General features: G+C 62.0%; 9 protein-coding genes across 9 annotated transcripts; 2 read left to right on the top strand and 7 right to left on the bottom strand.

The window, feature by feature from the left end:
- Positions 1 to 366: 366 nt before the first annotated feature.
- On the bottom strand, positions 367 to 3,595 carry OSTLU_32968 (predicted protein; the record flags this gene model as incomplete). Its single annotated transcript, XM_001419052.1, has 1 exon — positions 367 to 3,595. Exon 1 carries the CDS (start codon positions 3,460 to 3,462, stop codon positions 367 to 369), a length of 3,096 nt encoding a protein of 1,031 aa, XP_001419089.1. The 5' UTR covers positions 3,463 to 3,595.
- Positions 3,596 to 3,666: 71 nt separating this feature from the next.
- Positions 3,667 to 5,197, top strand: OSTLU_24906 (predicted protein). The gene has a single exon (XM_001419260.1). It carries the CDS (start codon positions 3,691 to 3,693, stop codon positions 5,143 to 5,145), a length of 1,455 nt encoding a protein of 484 aa, XP_001419297.1. The 5' UTR covers positions 3,667 to 3,690; the 3' UTR covers positions 5,146 to 5,197.
- Positions 5,198 to 5,235: 38 nt separating this feature from the next.
- Positions 5,236 to 6,075, bottom strand: OSTLU_32966 (predicted protein; the record flags this gene model as incomplete). Its single annotated transcript, XM_001419051.1, has 1 exon — positions 5,236 to 6,075. The coding sequence occupies one exon, from the start codon at positions 6,073 to 6,075 to the stop codon at positions 5,236 to 5,238; it is 840 nt and encodes a 279-aa protein (XP_001419088.1).
- A 420-nt stretch (positions 6,076 to 6,495) lies between these two features.
- OSTLU_16379 (predicted protein) lies at positions 6,496 to 7,044 on the bottom strand (the record flags this gene model as incomplete). The annotated part of the gene is made up of 1 exon (XM_001419050.1): positions 6,496 to 7,044. The coding sequence occupies one exon, from the start codon at positions 7,042 to 7,044 to the stop codon at positions 6,496 to 6,498; it is 549 nt and encodes a 182-aa protein (XP_001419087.1).
- Positions 7,045 to 7,835: 791 nt separating this feature from the next.
- OSTLU_3755 (predicted protein) lies at positions 7,836 to 9,008 on the bottom strand (the record flags this gene model as incomplete). The annotated part of the gene is made up of 2 exons (XM_001419049.1): positions 7,836 to 8,193; positions 8,446 to 9,008. Coding segments are annotated over 2 exons (921 nt in total), but the record flags the coding sequence as incomplete, so codon positions are not given.
- Positions 9,009 to 9,402: 394 nt separating this feature from the next.
- Positions 9,403 to 12,801, bottom strand: OSTLU_32964 (predicted protein; the record flags this gene model as incomplete). The annotated part of the gene is made up of 1 exon (XM_001419048.1): positions 9,403 to 12,801. One exon carries the CDS (start codon positions 12,799 to 12,801, stop codon positions 9,403 to 9,405), a length of 3,399 nt encoding a protein of 1,132 aa, XP_001419085.1.
- A 744-nt stretch (positions 12,802 to 13,545) lies between these two features.
- On the bottom strand, positions 13,546 to 14,355 carry OSTLU_16376 (predicted protein; the record flags this gene model as incomplete). Its single annotated transcript, XM_001419047.1, has 1 exon — positions 13,546 to 14,355. One exon carries the CDS (start codon positions 14,353 to 14,355, stop codon positions 13,546 to 13,548), a length of 810 nt encoding a protein of 269 aa, XP_001419084.1.
- A 1,945-nt stretch (positions 14,356 to 16,300) lies between these two features.
- OSTLU_16375 (predicted protein) lies at positions 16,301 to 17,140 on the top strand (the record flags this gene model as incomplete). Its single annotated transcript, XM_001419259.1, has 1 exon — positions 16,301 to 17,140. One exon carries the CDS (start codon positions 16,301 to 16,303, stop codon positions 17,138 to 17,140), a length of 840 nt encoding a protein of 279 aa, XP_001419296.1.
- Positions 17,141 to 17,474: 334 nt separating this feature from the next.
- On the bottom strand, positions 17,475 to 18,767 carry OSTLU_42336 (predicted protein; the record flags this gene model as incomplete). The annotated part of the gene is made up of 1 exon (XM_001419046.1): positions 17,475 to 18,767. The coding sequence occupies one exon, from the start codon at positions 18,765 to 18,767 to the stop codon at positions 17,475 to 17,477; it is 1,293 nt and encodes a 430-aa protein (XP_001419083.1).
- Between the last annotated feature and the right edge of the window lie 44 nt (positions 18,768 to 18,811).

The following is an 18,811-nucleotide window of genomic DNA, read 5'->3' as shown; positions in this document are numbered from 1 at the left end:
GATCGCGCGCGACGATCGACCATCGCCGCGCGTCGCCGCGCGCCGCCGCGAACGCCCCGCGATGCGCCGCGCGCGTCGACGCGGTGCCGAGCGACGTCGCCGCGTCGACGACGTTCGCGACGCCGCGCGCGTCGCGCGCGCGCGGCATCGCGCGCGAGCGACGACGACGACGACGCGCGCGCGCGTTCGCGTCTCGCAGACGCGCGGTCGGTCGGCGCGCGGTCGACGTGTGACGACGACGGGTCGAGGGATGGCGACGACGCTCGAGCGGGACGGCGCGGCGCGGCGCGGCGACGACGAACGGAGCGGAATCAAAGGCGAACGAGGGCTGGCGAACGCGAGTGAGACCGCGAATGAAGATTTGCGTTACTGATGCGTGAGCGCGTCGTGAATGGCGCGCTGGTGCCTGGTGGCGATGGACTGCGCGAGCGGGGCGAGGACGCCGGATGCGTGGAGCGCGCGAAAGCCGCCGACGACGAAGGCGCGAACGTCGATGTCGTTCACGGGATCCTCGGCCTCGTCGGCGTCGTCGGGATCGAACGCGTCGAGACCGCCGCGCATGAGAAGACGCTCGAATAAGTCGCCGGTGAATTCCTTTTCCTCGCCGGTGAAGTCGTCGTCGTCTGCGGCGTCGTCGGGGTCGTCTTCGTCGTCGTCGCGCTCCTCCTCCCATTCGTCTTCGTCGTCTTCGGCGCCGGCCATGCCTTCGGCGTACTCGATGAGGACGTCGGCTAAGAGTTCGACTATTTTGGCGGAGAGTGGGATTTGGGTCCAGACTTCTGGGCCGTTGGCTTGAGCGCGCGCGCGCGTGCGAATGCGGCCGCTCTCCGCGGGCGTCTCCACGAGCTGGCCCTTGACGACGACGGCGTGCAACGCTGGACTCTGCGTGTTGAGAAGCAAACCGAGCGCGGTCGTGGTCAACTTGATGTCAAACGAACCGTGTACATCGCATTGCTTCTCTGACCACTGTCGCATGACGAAATCGAACGCGTTCGGCTCGTCACCGCCGCTCGGAAGCGACATCAAGAGCTCGATGAACGCGTTGGCGTCCACGTGCACGATGCGCGCGAACACCGTCAACAACGACGCCGACAGATTGGGCTGCTTTGAAGAGCGCAAGCGCGCCACGACCGCAGCCGTGATATCGCGAAGCACCGGGCCCACCTTGGTCGGCAAACGACGAAGCATTTGACACAGCAAAGGTGCCGCGTACAGACTTGCGCTGTCCTCCAAATTTGGATCCAACAAGCGCGACGCGGCTTCAAACATCGCGCGCAACACGTCGCCACCGCCCACGGTCGGGTCACCACTACCCCACTCGAGCATGTTCTCTTTTCCCGCGCGAAGAAATGCGCGTAACGTCTCGGACGCACCCTGCATCACGCCGGCGTCGTCGCTCTGCATGATGAGACCGCACACGTACTTGAAGCACACGTCGTGCGTAGCCTTGGCCGTCTCAGGCGACGCCGGGCGAAGAATGATTGTCAATAGATCGAGCGTCGCCTCCACTAACATTTCAGGTTGTTCGCTCGGCGATGCGAGTATGTGCGAAAGCGTCGGCACGAGCATGGTGTGCAACTGCGCCTGGCACGCAGGAATCTCCGCGAGCGCCTCAAACACCTCGGTGGTATCTGCGCTCACCAAGGGATCTCGGACGTACTCCGCCCATATTTTCACCACCGCCGGCGCGAGTGCGCTCAACCACGCCGCTGCAGCGTCGGAGTCAGCCTTAATGAGCACGAGCATGGCTTCTAAAATGAGATGCAGAGTCTCTTCGCCGGCGTCGACGAGCAAATTGCCCAAGCCTTTGTAAATTTCACCAATGTACGGAGTCGTCACTTCCTTCTTCGCGATCGGTAAAAACTCAGCGATCGCGCGGCACGCACCAATACGCAGTGGTGGCGCTAAACCGGGCGCCAGCGAACTTACCGAAGCTCTGAGAATGGCATCCGCCATCTCCGTCGGCACGCCGCTCGATAGGCGAGCCGTGACCCACAACGCTCGGCCACGCAAGAACGGCGCCGACGCCGCCGTGCTCTCGTGCAAATCGTTCTCAATCACCGTTTTCATGAAAGCGGCGATGTCGAAAGGTGCGGGTTTGCCCTTTTCTTGCGCGCGCTCCAGGCTCGACAAGACGACCTCGTTCATCGTGCCCACGGCGAGGAGCGCCGCTTCTCGCGGTCGCCACCACATCGAGTCACCGGTTTGTTGCGCCGATATGGACTCCGCCAATCGTCTATTTGATGCGTTCCAGAGCGCAGCGACCGCCTTTACGCCGAATCTTTCTCCGAGAGAATCAAGCATGAGACCGCACGCGGCACGCACATTGCCGAAATCGTCGTCCTCGTCCGCGACGAACTGGTTCGGATCATCCATCCACATCTCCTCTTGCGATGAGCTCATCGTCATGTAACCCATCGTGACGTACAACGTATCCGCTAAATTCGGCTCGAGCAGCTTATTCAACTTAGGCTGCTCCGCGATGTTGATGACGAGCTCCAGGAGTTCTGTGACCACCGCCTCGAAACTCACCGTGTCGCCGTCGCTATCCATGCCCGGATCCAAGTGATCCGTCTCCTCTGAGTATTTCGCCCAAACTGGCGCTATGGTGTGAAACATTATCGCCCCACGGGATAAAGCCGGCATCAGCGCCTCGCCCGCGGGCTTGGTAAAGTACTGCACCGCGAGCGCGAGACTCGTGAGCGCCGCCATGGTCGAAGCCAACGCGTCGAAATTGTTCGGATTCGGCATTCCCTCCAACGCGATCGCTACGGTCTCCAACCACGTGGGCAAATACGGTAACAACATGTCTCGCATTTCCTTTTGCTCCGTCCCCGTGAGCGTGGTCAACGCGCTCACTGTCGACGAAAACGCCGTTTCCGCTCGCCTCCGTAGCGCGCCGTCCTCTCCGTGCCTCGCCAGCGTCAACAACTCTGGAAACAACGTCGGCCCCACCGTGGCGACATCCTTCGCGTCAATCTCCCCCGCAATAATCTCATAACACTTCAAGCACCCCAAAACCTCCGACCTCGATCGTTTCGCTCGTATTCCTTCCACCAACGTCGTCGTCAGCTCGTCCCAAATCGCGCCGTCGCTCGCCGCCGCCTGCGCGATCCCCGCCGCGAACGCCGTGCGCATCTTGCTCGACTCATCCGCCAGTCCCTTCGGGAGCACTGTTTTCAACCCTTGCTTCTCCGCTTCCGTCAATTCCGGCGCGACGAACCTTTCATCCAGCGCGTTCCAGTGTTCTCGCACGTGTTTCTTCAGCAGCACCGCGCTCAGCTGTCTCGTGCTGATGTCCACCACCGCGCCCTCGACGCCGCGCAGCGCGATCGACGCCAGCGTCTCCGCGAACCCCGGTTCGCCTCCCATGCGCTCGATCGCGCGCTGCGCCTCGGCGCGCGCGACGGCGTCGGGCGAGAGCGTCTCGGCCAGGCACCGCGCGACTTCATCCGCCCGCATGTCGACGTCCCGAAGCGTTCGCGTCGCGCCTCGACCGAATCGCGCCCCGCGCGCGCTCGCGAACGCGCTCGCGAACGCGACCGATCGTCCCGAGCGTCGCGATGCGCGCGCGCGGACGCGCACGCGCCGTGGACTGCCGCGCAGTCGACGCCGTTTGAACGCGTGGAGTCACTTTTGAATCTTCAAACGCGTCGCAGTGCGCGACGCGCGACGCGCGCGGACGCCGCGATGGCGCGCGAGGCGTCGAGACCGAATCCTCGACTGATGGACATCGCGGAGACGTACGCCAAGGCGTGGTTCGCGCGTAAATCGACCGGGACGAGGGATGAGCTGGTGGCGGATTTGACGCACGCGCTGCGCGCGTTCACGCGCGCCGCGGGCGAACGCGCCGAGCGCGCGACGGAGAGCGAGGAAATACCGCTGCCGGACGCGCGCGACGTGGCGCTGGAGGATTTCTCTCGGGCGCTGGACGTGGACGCGCTGCGGGCGACGAGGGAGGGATTGGCGGCGGCGGGCGCGCCGCCGGCGAAGCGCGGCGAACGATGGACGTTCGCGAAGGCGACGCGACGCCATGGCGACGAAAGGCGCGATGGCGATGGGAGCGGTGGTGATGATGCGTTTTACGCGCGCGTGTCGGCGATGGCGGAGAGACACGCGGAGTCGATGACGTTGGCGCGAGAGAGGCGCGCGGCGAGCGAAGCGGAGGCGGCGGCTTCGGAGGCGGCGATCGCAGCGAAACGCGCGGCGCGCGCGGGGAATCGGTTGCGGCGATTGAACACGCCGAAGTTGGTCGAACCGACGCGCGAGGAGACGAAGAACGCGCTGAGGAAGGTGTACGAGACGTTGGCGGGTGGGTCGTCGGCGACGACGGTTTGGAAGCCATCCTTCGGCAAGGCGCGCAAGGCGGTGGAGACGATCATGGACGAGCTGTCGGCGAGCGAGCGCGCGACAGTGATGGCAGAGTACGCGATGTTGCATATGGGAGGTTCGAAGTACCGCGCGAAATGTTTTGAGGAGGAGGTAGAGAAGGAGGAGGGCGCAGACGTCGTCGACGAGAGAGCCGACGAGGACGCGCCGGCAACGAAGCGCGGCAAGCGAGAGCGCGCACCGAGCGTGAGCGTCGTGCGCGTCGACGACGAACCGGCGGCGCGCGAAGAGAACGCGTCGACGGGAATTCGTTTCCGGGTCGAGGATCGTTACGAATGGGAAGGAAGGTTGCGCGCGCCGAAGGAGGCATCGAGCCGAGGCGAAGACGCGATCCCAGGCGTCTCGCGTTTCGTACCTTGGTGGGAAGAAGTAGACGCGTGCGATACGCGCGCCGTCGGTCGATGGGGCGAAGCGCTTGTGTATCAATACCTACTCGCATCGTACCCCGCGCGAGAGAATCATCTCGTCGAGTGGTTGAACGCGGAAGGCGAGACGAACAGTTTTTACGACATCAAAGTCACCGACGTTGCCACTGGGCGCGTGACTTTCGTAGAGGTCAAGTCGACGCGTTTCGACGATAAAAACGCATTTGAGATTTCACCTTGGGAATGGGATTTTGCGACGAAACCAAGCGTGGATTATCATATATATCGCGTGTATAACGCCGGAGACAAGAAGCGCGTGCGCGTGTGCGTAGTTCGAGATCCCGCGACGCTCTGCCGCGAGCACAAGATTAGCATGGCGCTCGTCATCTGAAAACTCACATGTATCATGTACAACATCAACACCTACGTACCATTAGTAGCCTAAACGTTTTGTAAAATCAGTCGCGATTATCAATTGCGATTAAGAGCTCTCCTTTTTTGGAGTTTTTTTGAACTTTGACGGATCCTCCCCACAAGCTTCAGCCAACTGCTCGATTGTCCACGCGTCTTCCACGTCAAACTCACTCCCGATCTTTGTCCTGCGAAGCGCCGTTAAGTGACCTGTCGTGCCGAGACTTTTACACAAATCGTACGCCAACGTGCGCACGTAAGTGCCCTTGGAGACGTGTGCGGAAAAGTGTACGATTTGTGCGTCCTCCGCGTCTCGCTCGACTTCGAATTCGTGAATCACCACGTCTCGGTGCTTGCGCTCGACCTCGACACCTTCTCTGGCAGATTTATACAGACGTTTTCCGTTCACCTTGATTGCTGAATACATCGGTGGTAACTGCTTGATCGCGCCTGTGAGTTTGCGCGCGCCCTCACGTAGTTCGACGTCCGTGACGTGTTCCCAAGGTTCGCGTTCGTTCACTTCTTCGTCCGCGTCCTGCGACGGCGTCCCTTCACCCAACTTAATGGTACCAGTGTACGTCTTATCCATCCCCGAGTACTCCTCCACGCTCTTCGTCGCCTTGCCAACGCATAAAATCAACAATCCGGTCGCCATGGGATCGAGCGTGCCGCAGTGTCCAACTTTCTTGACCCCTCTCTCCCTGCTCAACCGCCGCACGCGCGCCACGACGTCAAACGACGTGTACTTCTGAGGTTTATCCATCAAAATTGTCATGTTTTTCCAATCTTCATCCCCCGGCGCGGCTGGCGGCGCCGCGAACACTCGAGGCGGCGGGTCCGCCGTCCCGCTCGCGCACCTCGCGCACCTCGTTCTCGCTTTCAGAGACGTCTCCGCGCACCGCGCGCGCATCGCCGCGACGACCACGCGCTCCGCACTCGCGACTCGACGCATACTGTTCCAACCAGCGGTTTTTCGACGGCGACTAACGCGTCCCTCGAGCAATTGCTCAAAAAGCGCTCTTCCTCTTCTCCACCCGTTCGCGTATCACGCGCTCGAGGTCCAGCTTTCGGCAATCTTTGTACGACTGAAACAATGCGTCGCACGCGGACTTATTCTCTGGCGGCTGACTAGACGCGCACGCGAGGGCGAGCTGGGACTCTTTTCGACACGCGCTTTGCTCCACTCGCTGCGTCGTCCCCTTCGTTTGCATACGTGCCGCACCTCGTCGTCCCTCACCACGCCTACAGTCGTTCGTTCACTCGCGTTTCAATCTATTCTTGCGTCGTTTCGATCGTCGTCGTCGGTCGCGCCGAGTGCGCGCGTCGCGGTCTACGGCGTCGCGAACGGAGACGCGTCGTCTTCCCTCGTCGCCGGTTTCGCGAGCTCTTGGAAATGATTCTCGCAAACGTCGCAAAGCAATATTCCAGCGACAAAACACACCGCAAGGAGAGCCACAAACGTTATCACGTCCTCTAACACTCGAAGTCGCGCCTTCCAACGCTCGAACACCGTCGTCGTGTCTTCGCGTCGACGTCTCGGGGACGTTCGCGTCGGCGGCGACTTTCGCGGCGACGCCAACTCTTCGCTGTCGCTCTTCGACTCGCGAACGTCCCCGTACATCGCATCGTACTCGTGCTTCACGATGCTTTTGAAGTGGGCGCTGTGCTTGAACGATTTCGCCGGGACTCGCCCGCTCGCGCCGAGTAAGCTCTCGCCGAGCTGCGTGAACAACGCCTCGTCGGTGAACTCGTCCAACTCAAAAATGCTGTCTATGTTTCGTTCAAGACATCGCGCGCGCAATGCCCTGGCGACGTCCTTGGCGTGTTCATGCTTTTCCTCGCGCCAAGTAGACGCGTGCGCGCTCGTGGAGACACTCATGGGAACGCGTCGTGGTTTGATGTCCCGCGCTCGGCGCGGCGTCGTCAACACCGTCGGCTAAACACACACACAGCGAGGCAAACAAACAGCAAAAGAAGCGCGATGACGGAGATGAAGCAACAAAAATGAGCTCTTTGATGGTAACACGCGGTGTTTACTCTTGGTAGTTTACTGGGTGGTTGATGGGCAGTGGTGGGGTCGGCGTTCGACATGGCGAGGTGCGATGTGCGGCGCGCGAGTTTTGTTCAATACGGTGAGTCATTGTTACATTCGCGACCCGCGCGTCACGCGAGATCGGCAACTTTTTGGCGCTTATTCGCGTCCGCGGGGAGATCGACGGCTAATTCGTGGCCGGTGTTTATCTCTGCGAGCGCGAAGTGCGACGCGTCGGTCAGTGTCGTTTCATCCTTCTCGATGCGAGTCCCCATCGCGATCTCATTCAATTCGGCATCGGCGGACCGTCGATGTCTCCATCGAGGTGACCAGACTTCGCATCATTCTCGCGCGTAAGATGTCCCTATCTGTTGTTTATCCTCATCTGCCGTTTACGCGTTGCGTCGCGTCACTTCTATGCGGTCGACATCGCTCAACGTACCTCGCAAAGCGTCCTCCTCGCGCTGCGATTCCTCAATCGCGGCTTGCTTGGCCGCCTCCGCGGCTTCGCGCGCGAGCGCGCGTTCAGTTTTCACCGGGATCGGGCGACGCCGTCCGGTCGTGCGCTCCAACTCTTCGATTCTAGTTCGCATCTTCATGCCCCAGGCGATGAGGGTGTCCATGTCTGGCGACTTGATGGCGACGAATTCGTCGCGCAAATCAGTAAACTCGCTCATCCAGTGACCGACGAGTTTCCACACGTGGCCACGAATGTAACTAAATGACGTCGTGTACGACTTGCAGATGTCGAAATACTCAATCATCAAATCAACCGCCGCGACGCCATCGAGCGGGATCGGGGCGTATCCGTCCGTCGGCGCAGCGTAAAACGGGGGGTCGCTAAAGAGCGCCGGATTGCTCAAGAGGGGTTCGGCGCTCAAGACGCCATCCGCGCCTGTAGCCTCAAGACATGCGCGTGCTTCGGCAAGCGAGCGTATGTCGCCGTTAGCGAGTACTGGAACTTTCAGTGCGTCTTTGATGGCCCTGATATACGCCCTGCGAAGGAAGAAGGAAAACATTCGGTCAATATCGGCGTCGCGCGATTCGCGGACGTTGTCGCCACGTAAAAAAGTCACGATACTCGCGGCGGTTCCTCAGTTAGTGGTGCATGTTTTTGTCGTCAAGATTTGTTCGGAACAGATCTATGGTGTATTTTTATGTTTTGTCGTCACCGGAACCGCCAAGTCGTGAGAATCGCGAGTGGAAAGAAAAATCACGTAAGCGGTGCATTTGCACCGAATGACTTACCAATTCGCTCGAATGTCAGCGCATCGCTTCTGCTCGCGCGTTCGTCCGTGCACGGCAACAATCTGTGCCCCGGCAGCTTCAACCATCTTGGCGTACTTCAACGTTGTCTCTAAGTCATCGTACACGCGAATCTTCGCCGTGACGGGCACGGGCAACTCTTCATCGAGTTTACGAATCAACGCCTCCACCGTCTTCCAATCGTCCATCAAAAACGCCCCATAGTTCCCTCTTTTCGCGATTCTTTGCGGACATCCAAAATTAATATCAACCCCATCGCAATACGGTGCGATCATGGTCGCCGCGCGAAGCAATATCTCGGGATCGTTCGCGCAAAACTGTGCCAACAACGGCCTGTCGCGCGTCGACGTGCTAAAAATCTCCCGTCGATACTTTGGAGACTCCACGAACAAACGAGCGTGTATCATCGGCGTGTATCCCAGCGTCGCCCCGTATCGTTTACACAACTCTCGAAACGCGAGTTCGCTCTGATCGACCATGGGCGCGACGTGGTATCGGGGATTCCCGAGCGCCTCGAAGAACGCAAACCCTCTCGCCTTCGCCGTCGCCCCCGGGGGCGCGCGGCGCGCTTCGTGCGGTGGTTCGTCCGCGTCGTCGTTCACCGCACGGAATCGAAACTCGCGCGGGAGCGTCGCAGACGTCGATGCCGCGTGCGCCGCCGTCGCGCGCGCGTCCAGATCGCCGTCGTTCGTCGTTTTTGTCGCGTCGGCTTCGGGCATGGCGGCGGATGAATTCGCGCGCGCGGCGCGCGCGCTCGACGGCGTCTCGGATGACGACGACGCTCCGAAGACGACGGACGCGCTTCGCGCGTGTGCGGCGCGAAGTCGAGCGAGATGCGCGCACGCGAGAGACGCGCGACGCATTCTGAAGTTTCGGTGTGGCCGTTTTCAACGATGTATGGGCTATTACGTTTGCGGTGGCGTGATTTGTGTTGGGTCGTTACGCGGCGTCGACGTCGATGGCGCACATTAAATCGCCGGCGGCGCACGTGTCGCCTTTGACGACGCCGACGTGCTTGAGGGTGCCGGCGACGGGAGAAGCGACGGTCGTTTCCATCTTCATCGCGCTCAACACGACGATGGGCTCGCCCGCTTTAATCTTTTGACCGGGAGCGACGAGGACTTCGACGACGGACCCTGACATCGGGGCGCCGACCGAGCCCGGGTCGAGTGGATCGCTCTTCTCGCGAGCGACTGCGCCGCCGCCGCCCTTGGAGGCGCTCTCGAGAATCTTTCTGTCGTGGATCTCGACGACGCGCGGAATCGCGTTGACTTCAAAGAACACTTCGCGGTTGCCGCTTGGCAACAGCTCACCGACAGCCTTAAGCTTGATGTTCGTGCTCACACCGCGATCGGTGGTGACTTCGATCTCTTCATCGATGTCCAATCCCTTCAAGAACGCCTTGGTCGGGAGCAAACCGACCGGCCCGACGGTGTCGCGCTTCACGACGTACTCGTCGAACACCTTCGGGTACAAAGCCGCCGCGAGCGCATCCTTGTGCGTGATCGATCGACGGCCGGTGTGCTTGATGGACAGCTCGTTTTGTAACTTGTTGATGTCCATGCTGGGAAGCGACGCCCCAGGACGACCGGCGATGATTTCCTTGTTCTTCACCACTCGCGAGCGAAGCGGTTCGGGGAAGCCACCGACGGGTTGGCCCAGGTATCCTTGGAAGTACTCGACGACGGAAGTCGGGAAGGACAACGTGTCAGCTTTTTCCACCACGGAGTGCTCATCCAGGTTGTTCGCGACGAGAAATTGCGCGAAATCACCGACGACCTTGGAAGACGGCGTCACCTTCACGATGTCACCCAAGATCTTATTCGCCGTCGCGTACGAATCCTTGATGCGATCCCATTCGCTTCCGAGTCCGTTGGCGTACGCTTGGAACTTCAAGTTGGTGTATTGACCACCGGGCATCTCGTGAATGTACACATCTGAGCTTCCGCTTTTAATACCGCTCTCGTACGGAGAGTACAGACCTCTCGTTTGTTCCCAGAACAAGTTGAGCTTGAGCACTTCATCGATATCCAATCCGGTGTCGAGCTCGGTGCCCGCGACTGAGTTGATCACGGCGCCGATGGCGGGTTGGGACGTCGTGCCAGCCATGGCGTCCATGCACACATCGACAACATCCGCACCTGCCGCGGCAGCAGCGAGCATGGAAGCCACGCCCGTTGAAGCGGTGTCGTGGGTGTGCACATGGATGGGCAAGTCGGGAAACTTGGCGCGAATGGCGGAGATCAACATCGTCGCGGCGCGCGGCTTCAACAAACCAGCCATGTCCTTCACGGCGAGCACATCAATACCGTGCTCAACGAGCTTGGTCGTGAGGTCGACATAATAGTCCAGCGTATATTTAGTCTTCTTCGGATCGCTCACGTCACCAGTGTAGCAAATTGTCGCTTCAACGACGCCGTCGGCGTTGCGCACGGCGTCGATGCCAAACATGAGGTTATCTTCGTAGTTGAGCGAGTCAAAAACGCGGAAAACATCGATACCAGACTTGCGCGCTTGGTGCACGAAGCTTTGCACGACGTTGTCCGCGTACGAAGTATAACCGACCGCGTTGGCGCCGCGAAGAAGCATTTGAAATGGGATGTTTGGCACTTGCTCACGAAGAAGCTCGAGTCGCCTCCACGGATCCTCTTGCAAGAATCGAAGCGCGACGTCGAAGGTGGCGCCACCCCACATCTCAAGCGAATACGCGCCACTGAGGGCGCTTCGCGTGAGTGGTGCCGAACGACGAAGGTCGTGCGTCCGCACGCGCGTCGCCAAGAGCGACTGGTGCGCGTCCCGCCACGTCGTATCCATGATGAGCAAGCCCTTGTGCTGGCGAACCGCTTTGGCGAACGCCGCCGGACCCTCCTTGTCCAAAATAGCCTTGAACCCGGTGTCCTTGAGCTGCGCTAAAGACTTCTTCGGTTCGGGAACTGGCGGTTCCGCGCACGTCGGCGCGGGACCGACCGCACCAGGGTGCGACGAACCGTTCACGGCAACGTCACCGAGGTAATTGAGAAGCTTCTGCGTGTCATCGATGTACGAGTCCAACTTGAACAAGCTCGGAGTGCTATCGATAAAGTCCGTGGCAAAGTTCGCGCTCAAGAACGTTTCGCTGGACAAAACGTTCATCAGGAACGGAATGTTTGTCTTCACGCCGCGAATACGGAATTCATTGAGCGATCGATACATCTTTTGCACGGTTGCTTCAAAGTTCTTCTCCGAGCACGTGAGCTTGACGAGGAGCGAATCGTAGTTGGGTGACACTCGCGAACCGACCACGACTTCACCATCCAAACGCACACCCATACCGCCCGGAGGACGGTAGACCTCAACTTTGCCGAAATCCGGAGAGAAGTTCATGGACGGGTCTTCGGTGGTGATTCTGCACTGCATCGCGAAGCCGCGAAGCTGAATGTCGTCTTGGGACTTGATACCGATGTCGGACAACTTTTGACCACCTGCGATCAATATCTGCGATTGCACCAAATCGATCCCAGTGACTTCTTCCGTCACAGTGTGTTCTACTTGGATGCGCGGGTTCACTTCCAAAAAATAGTGACGCCCTTGCTTATCAACCATGAACTCCACCGTGCCGGCGTTGCGATAGTTGACATGCTTGGCGAGCGCCACGGCGTCGTCAAATAATCTTTGGCGAAGCACTGGGTCAAGGTTGGGCGCGGGCGCCAACTCGACAACTTTTTGGTGACGACGTTGCACGGAACAATCGCGCTCGCCCAAGTGAACGACGTTACCGTAGTTGTCGGCTAGAATTTGCACCTCGATGTGTCGCGGCGCCTCGACGTAACGTTCCAAAAACATTCTCCCGTCGCCGAACGCAGTCTGTGCCTCGCTCGAAGCGCGCTTGAACGCATCTTCGAGCTCGGAGTACTCCTTGACAACACGCATACCGCGACCACCACCGCCCATCGCGGCCTTGAGCATGATTGGCATTCCGAACTCCTTGGCGAATTCCAAGGCATCGTTGACGTCCGCCGTCGCCTCTTCAGTCCCCGGCACGAGCGGCAACCCACACTCCTTCGCTTTCGCCTTGGCGATCACCTTATCGCCCATCTCCGTCAACGTTTGCGACTTCGGCCCGATCATCACGATCCCTTCTTCCTCGCATCGTCGCGCAAAGGCGGCGTTTTCGCTCAAAAATCCGTAGCCCGGATGAATAGCCTGCGCCCCGTTCTCCTTGGCGCAGCGAATGATGGATTCGTAATCCAAATACGCCGCCACCGGCGCCTTGCCGTGACCGACCTCGTACGATTCATCGGATTTGTACCTATGCGTCGACTGTCGATCGGCTTCGGCGAACACCGCCACGGTTTGCATCCCCAACTCGGTCCCCGCTCGAAACACTCGAACCGCGATCTCTCCGCGGTTCGCGCACAAAATCTTCGTAAACCCGCTCTTCGATCGCAGAATGCTCTCCAAGCTCGGTCCAGCGTTCGTGACGTTCACGGTGCTCTTACCAGCCTTCGCGACGACCCCCTCGCGCGCCGCGGCGCCCGCTCGCTCCGTCGCCGCTTCGTCGCTCGCCGCCGCCGCCGCGACGTCGCGCGCGTCTCCACCGTTCCGTCGCACCGCCCCAGCGCGCGCGCGCGCGCGCACGTCCACGGACGTCACCGAGTTCGACGCGCTCGCGCGTCGTCCCGCGGCGCGCGAAACGCGTCCAGCTCGCGCGACGTCGCGTCGATGGTCGTTCGCCCACCTTTTCGTCCCGATCGCGGCGGCGGCGCCGCGCGGCGCGCCGACGGCGTGCGGCATCGCGCGCGCGGTCGACGTCGACGATGTGCGCGTGTCCACGTGCGCGCGGGACGCGTCGAGGACGGTCGTGCGCGCGCGCGTGTGCTGGCAGGAGGCGCGATGGTCCAAGGGTGAAAGGGTTTCCCGAGAGCGGCGCGAGGGCGTCGGCGAACCGGCGAGCGTGAGCGTGCGTGCTGCTCTAAACTACATGATGACGGCTATACACGGTACAACAGCGTACAAAACGGTGAAAGGGAATCGCGCGGGATCGGGGAAGGTCGAAGTCGGGGCTCGGGCGTCGCCGCGGCGAGCGAAGAGCGTTGGACGATATCACCGCATCGAACGCACGGCGCCGATTTTTTCGTACGAACACTCCGCTCGAGCGACGACTTTTGACGTGGCTTTGGATTTGATCTCGATCTCGACGACGACGCGGAACGGTTCGCGCGCGTCCTCGACCTCGAGCAATCGCGATCGTAACGTCAAGGGCTCGCCCGGACCGACCAAGTCGACGACGCTCACCGCGAGCGATTTCACCGCCACCAACGGCGGTCTCGGTAGGATCGCGCGGTCCATCAGCGCGATCGACGCCGCCCAATTTCCATGCGCGCTCGCCGCGACGCCGTACATCGCCGGTCCGATGATTCCTGGAAACTCTTCGTACTGCGACGGAAACTTCAAGTGCGACTCGAGCACGTTTTCCTCGTTTTCGCATCGATACGACACCAATCCAATCTTCCCCGCCGTGTCGTGCGCGCGTCCGCACACGAAATCGATACAATGCGGATCATACGCCTCCTGCAGGCTCCTTCGCGTGCGTCCGGCGTCGAACGCCGTCTGCACTCCCGCCAGCGCCGCCGGGTGTTTCGGGCTATTGCACGGATTCACGTCCACCCCCCGTTCCGCGAGTTCGCTCCACTGTTCCACCGTGCGCGACGCCCCGAACGCTCGCGACGCGTTGGCGTACGTCCGCGGTCGCGTCTCGAGCGCGTTCGCGCGCTCGCGCGTCGCGCCAGCGCTTCGATCGTCATCGCGGCTCGAAATCAACCACCGTCCGATCGCGCCGCGTTCCGCGCGCGTCGCGCCGCGGCGCATCGCGCCGATCGTCTCCGCGCACGCGCGCATCGCTCGTCCGCGCATCGCGTCCGCGCGCCGCGCGCGCGTTCGTCCGCGTTCGCGCGCGCGCCGTGTTGTGATGTCGCCAGTGGTCGTCGCGCGCGGAGACGCGCACCGCGCGCGCGCGTCGACGCGCATGGCGACGTCGCGCGCGGCGCCGCGCGCCGTCGTCGTCGCCGCGCCGGTCGCCGGTCGCCGCGCGCGCGCGACGCCGCGCGGTGCGCGTCCGCGCGCGACGCCGCGCGCCGCGAGCGACGACGACGACGACGCGTCGACGTGGGCGCGCCCGCGCGCGTTCGAGCGCGCGCGGGCGACGCCCGAGGGTAAGAGGACGTGCGCGGCGTGCGATGGATTCGGGACGCGGGCGTGCGCGCGGTGCGAGGCGCGAGGGCGGGAGAACGCGAGACGGGACGGCGAGGTGCAGGCGCGCGGCGCGTGGCCGCGATGGTGCGTCGACTGCCGAGGCTCGGGACGAAGCGTGTGCATGGATTGCCTGGGAACGGGGGCGCATCGAGACCCGATCGGGTTTCGCATGGGAGAGGACTGAGAGATGGGCGAAGGCGAGCCGGGGACGCGCGTCGCGAAGCCGTCGCGGGCTATAGACTCTAGAAGTAGATTACACGGTGCGCCGCGAAGATGGACGCGCGTTGCGTCGCGATGCGATACGATACGACACGACCGAACGCATCATCGATCCTCCGCGAGCGCGGCTAAGATGCCGTCGATCATGGCGATTCGATCCATGACGATGGTTTTTTCGACGCGGCGATTCGGCGAGGCGACGGTTCGCGTCTCCGCGGGCGTCTCCGCGTCGAGGCGTCGTGGACGGCCGCGCGCGGCGTCGCTCCGAGAGTCGGCGAGTAAGCTCGCGATCTCGCGACGCGCGCGCGCGATCTCGCGCAGCGCGCCTGATTCGCCGCCGTCGTCCTCGAACGCCTCTCGCGACGGTTCGTCTTCGTCGGCGTCCGCGTCGCCGACGTCGCCATCGTCACCGTCGACCTCGTCCCGCGCGAACGAAAACGACCGCACGACACTCATCGACGTATCTTCCTCCTCGCGCGCCGTCGCCGTCGTTCGACCGCTCGACGCCGGCCTCGCGCGTTCGTCGCGCTTCGCGTCGACGGTTACGCCGGGTCGCTCCGCGACGGCTTCGTACGCCCGCTCCGCCGCCAACGATCTCGCCCGCGCGCGCTCGCGCGCCGAGCTTCGTCCCGTCCAAACCGTTTCCCGTCGCACCGTCGCCTCGATCGCCCGCGCGAGCGCCAACGCGTCGCACGCCTTTTCAAACGCGCGCTCGAACCGCGCGGCGTCGCCGCGCGTCCCGCTCGCGCCTTCCTCGCGCGTCGCCGCGCCTCGCGCGCGCGCCGTCGACGCGTCGACGCGCGTCCCCGAGCCCTCCGTCGTCGCGTCGTCGCGCGTCGTCGTCGTCGTCGTCGTCGTCCTCGTCGCGTTTCGCGCGCGCGCGTCCTCGCGCGTCGCCGGCGCGTCGCCGTCGATCGGTCGCGCCGTTCCCGCGGCGAACGCCGCCGCGCGCGCGCGCACGCTCATGCGTCGCGGTCGTCGTCGCCGCGCGCGCGCGCGAGGCTCGCGCGGCGTCGCGCGGCGTCGCCGCGTCGCGAACCGTCGCGGTCGATTGTGACGACCGAAGCGAAGCGTCGCGTCGCGCGCGCACACCGCGACGCGCTCGATCGCGACCGAGACGGCGAACGCGCATCATGGTGCGCGCGCGCGACGCGCCGACGCGACGCGCGCGCGCCGACGCGACGCGCGCGCGACGCGAGCGCCGGATAAACCGACGGCGACGACGGCGATCGGGACGTCGCGACGTCGCGACGCTTCGGCGGCGCGCGACGGCGCGGAGGACGACGACGACGACGCGCGCGCGAAGCGAGACTGACGAACGATCGCGTCGCGCGATTCGCAGGCTGATTTCGTCGGGAAACAGTTCGACAAGGAGGAGGTGGGGAAGATGGTGCTCGAGCAGTACGACGAAGCCGAGCAGCGACTGTTTTACACGATCGTCATGGGCGGTGGTGGTGACGATATTCACTTTGGTATCTACAGAGACGCGAAAGATGGGGTGCGCGAGTCGAGCGCGGCGACGACGGCGTGGATGATGACGCAGTTGGACATGGCGCGACCGATCGGGGCGGGGGATAAGTTGCTGGACATCGGAAGCGGGCACGGCGGCGGATCGCACGCGTTGGCGAAGAAGTACGGATGCTCGGTGATGGGATATAACATTGGACCGGGACAAAACGCGCAGAACATCGCCAAGGCGAAGGAGCTCGGCCTGGGCGATCTCGTCGACGCGGTCGTCGGGGACATTAACAAGCCGTTTCCGGCGGATTGGACGAATTCGTTCGACGGCGCGTGGTCGTGCGAGGTGTTGTGCCACGCCGGCGATAAGCCCGAATTATTCAAAGAAGTCGCGCGCGTGTTGAAGCCGGGCGCCGCGTTCGTGTTTTCGGACATCATGGGTGCCGACGGCGCCGATGAAAAGACCCTCAAGGGATTCACCGATCGCAACGCCACCACGGTGATGGGTCGCCCGTCCACGTACCTGCAGTGCATGAAGGATGCCGGACTGGATTACGTCACGTGGTGGGACGGCAGCAATCACTTGGAAACGTATTTCCGCGACATGATCAAGCAGATTCACACCCATCGCGAAGAGATGCTCTCCAAGGGTTTGACGGATAAGTACCTCGACAATTGGCTCGAGTCGCTCACCGAGCGCGCGGACACTCAACGCGATCACGGCGTCTTCGCGTGGGGCGTCTTCGTCTGCCGTAAACCTTTAAACTAAACCGACACTAACTCAAGTCGTTTCACTCGCGGAAACGCGCTCGAGTTCAAATTATTTTTTCAAATCTTCCGAGTTGTATTAACCATAATCAAACGAAGCCTCTCCGAGCGACGCATCGTCTTCGCACCTCGCCCACCCCGTGCGCCTCGCCGCCGACGGTGAACGCGGCGAATTTTCTCGTCGGCGCGCGCAGTGGTCGCGTTGGTTATTATACCAGAATATTGATGTTATTGAAATGGTTATGCAACGATGTGGTTTTGATTCAATATGCGTAAGTTGCGTCGAGCGAGCGCACGAGTCAACGGGACTCTTTTCATCTGCTCGCGTGTGCCGCTTACATTTCACCTGGCAAAAGAGTGTCTTCGAGATCGACCGGGCACCCTGCGTCTGGGACGTCAACGTGCGCTTCCCCGACGAGGTGGCCGACGCAGCCCTTTTCGCTGGTGAGCTCTTCTTCGCTCTTCTTCATGCGCTCGCGAAGCCAGTCGTTCACTTCTAAACCGGGAACGATTTCGTACGAACCATCGCCCTTGGAGCGGCACGGGAAGGAGTAAACGATGCCGTCTTGGATGCCGTACGGGTTACCGTTACTGAGCACGGCTGTGGAGAACCAGTCGCCCTCCGGCGTCGGGTTGACCAAATTTCTGATGTGATCGGCGATGGACACCGCCGTGGACGCCGCGGAAGAGCGACCCCACTTTTTGATCAGCAACCCGCCGCGGGTTTGAATCGCGGGAGTGAAGTCGTTCTCGAGCCAGTCTTGATCGGTGATGACTTCGGTGGCTTTCTTACCGTCGATCTTGGCGTTGACGAAATCCGGCACCTGCGTCGTGGAGTGGTTGCCCCAAATGACGACGTTACTCACGGTTTCGTAGAACACGCCCGCCTTGAGCGCGAGTTGACACTTTGCTCTGTTTTCGTCGAGCTTGGTCAACGCGTGGAAGTTGCGCGGATCCAAGTTGGGCGCGTGCGACAGCGCGATGAGCGCGTTCGTGTTGCAAGGGTTCCCGACGACGATGACCTTGCACGTCGGCTTCGCCACCTCGTTCAACGCCTTGCCTTGATCGACGAAAATCGCCCCATTCATCTCAAGCAAATCTCCGCGCTCCATCCCCGGTCCACGCGGCTTCGCCCCGATCAACAGCGCCCAATCCGCGCCCGCGAAGACTTTCCTGCAGTCGATGCCGATGTCGACCTCGCGCAACAACGGAAACAAGCAATCCTCCAGCTCCATCGCCACCCCCTCCAGCGCCTGTCTCGACCGCTCGCTCCCGAGCAATCTCAACACCACCGGCTGATCGTGTCCGAACACCGACCCACTCGCGATCTTAAACAACAAGTGATTCGAAATCTGCCCCGCCGCGCCGCTCACCGCCACCGTGACCGTCGGCTTCCACGTCTTCGGTCGATGCGCCTCGTCCATCGAGATGTCGTACTCCAGCCTGAACACCCCCAGAGGATCGTCCGCCTTCCTCCCCACGCCCGCGGGCGTGTTGTACCGCACGCACGCGTCTCCGCGTCGTCGCGCGTTCGGTTCGCGCGCGCGTCGTCGACCTATCGCCGCCCGCGTCGTCGTCGTCGTCGTCGTCGTTCGCGCGCGCGTCGTCGTCGTCGCGCGCGCCGTCATCGTCGTCGTCATCGTCGTCATCGTCGTCGTCATCGCCGCTCGCG

This window comes from Ostreococcus lucimarinus, chromosome 8, assembly GCF_000092065.1.
Source record: "Ostreococcus lucimarinus CCE9901 chromosome 8, complete sequence".
NCBI lineage: Eukaryota > Viridiplantae > Chlorophyta > Mamiellophyceae > Mamiellales > Bathycoccaceae > Ostreococcus > Ostreococcus sp. 'lucimarinus'.
The sequence above is the reverse complement of the archived record's forward strand: the minus strand, read 5'-3'. Positions and strand labels throughout refer to the sequence as shown.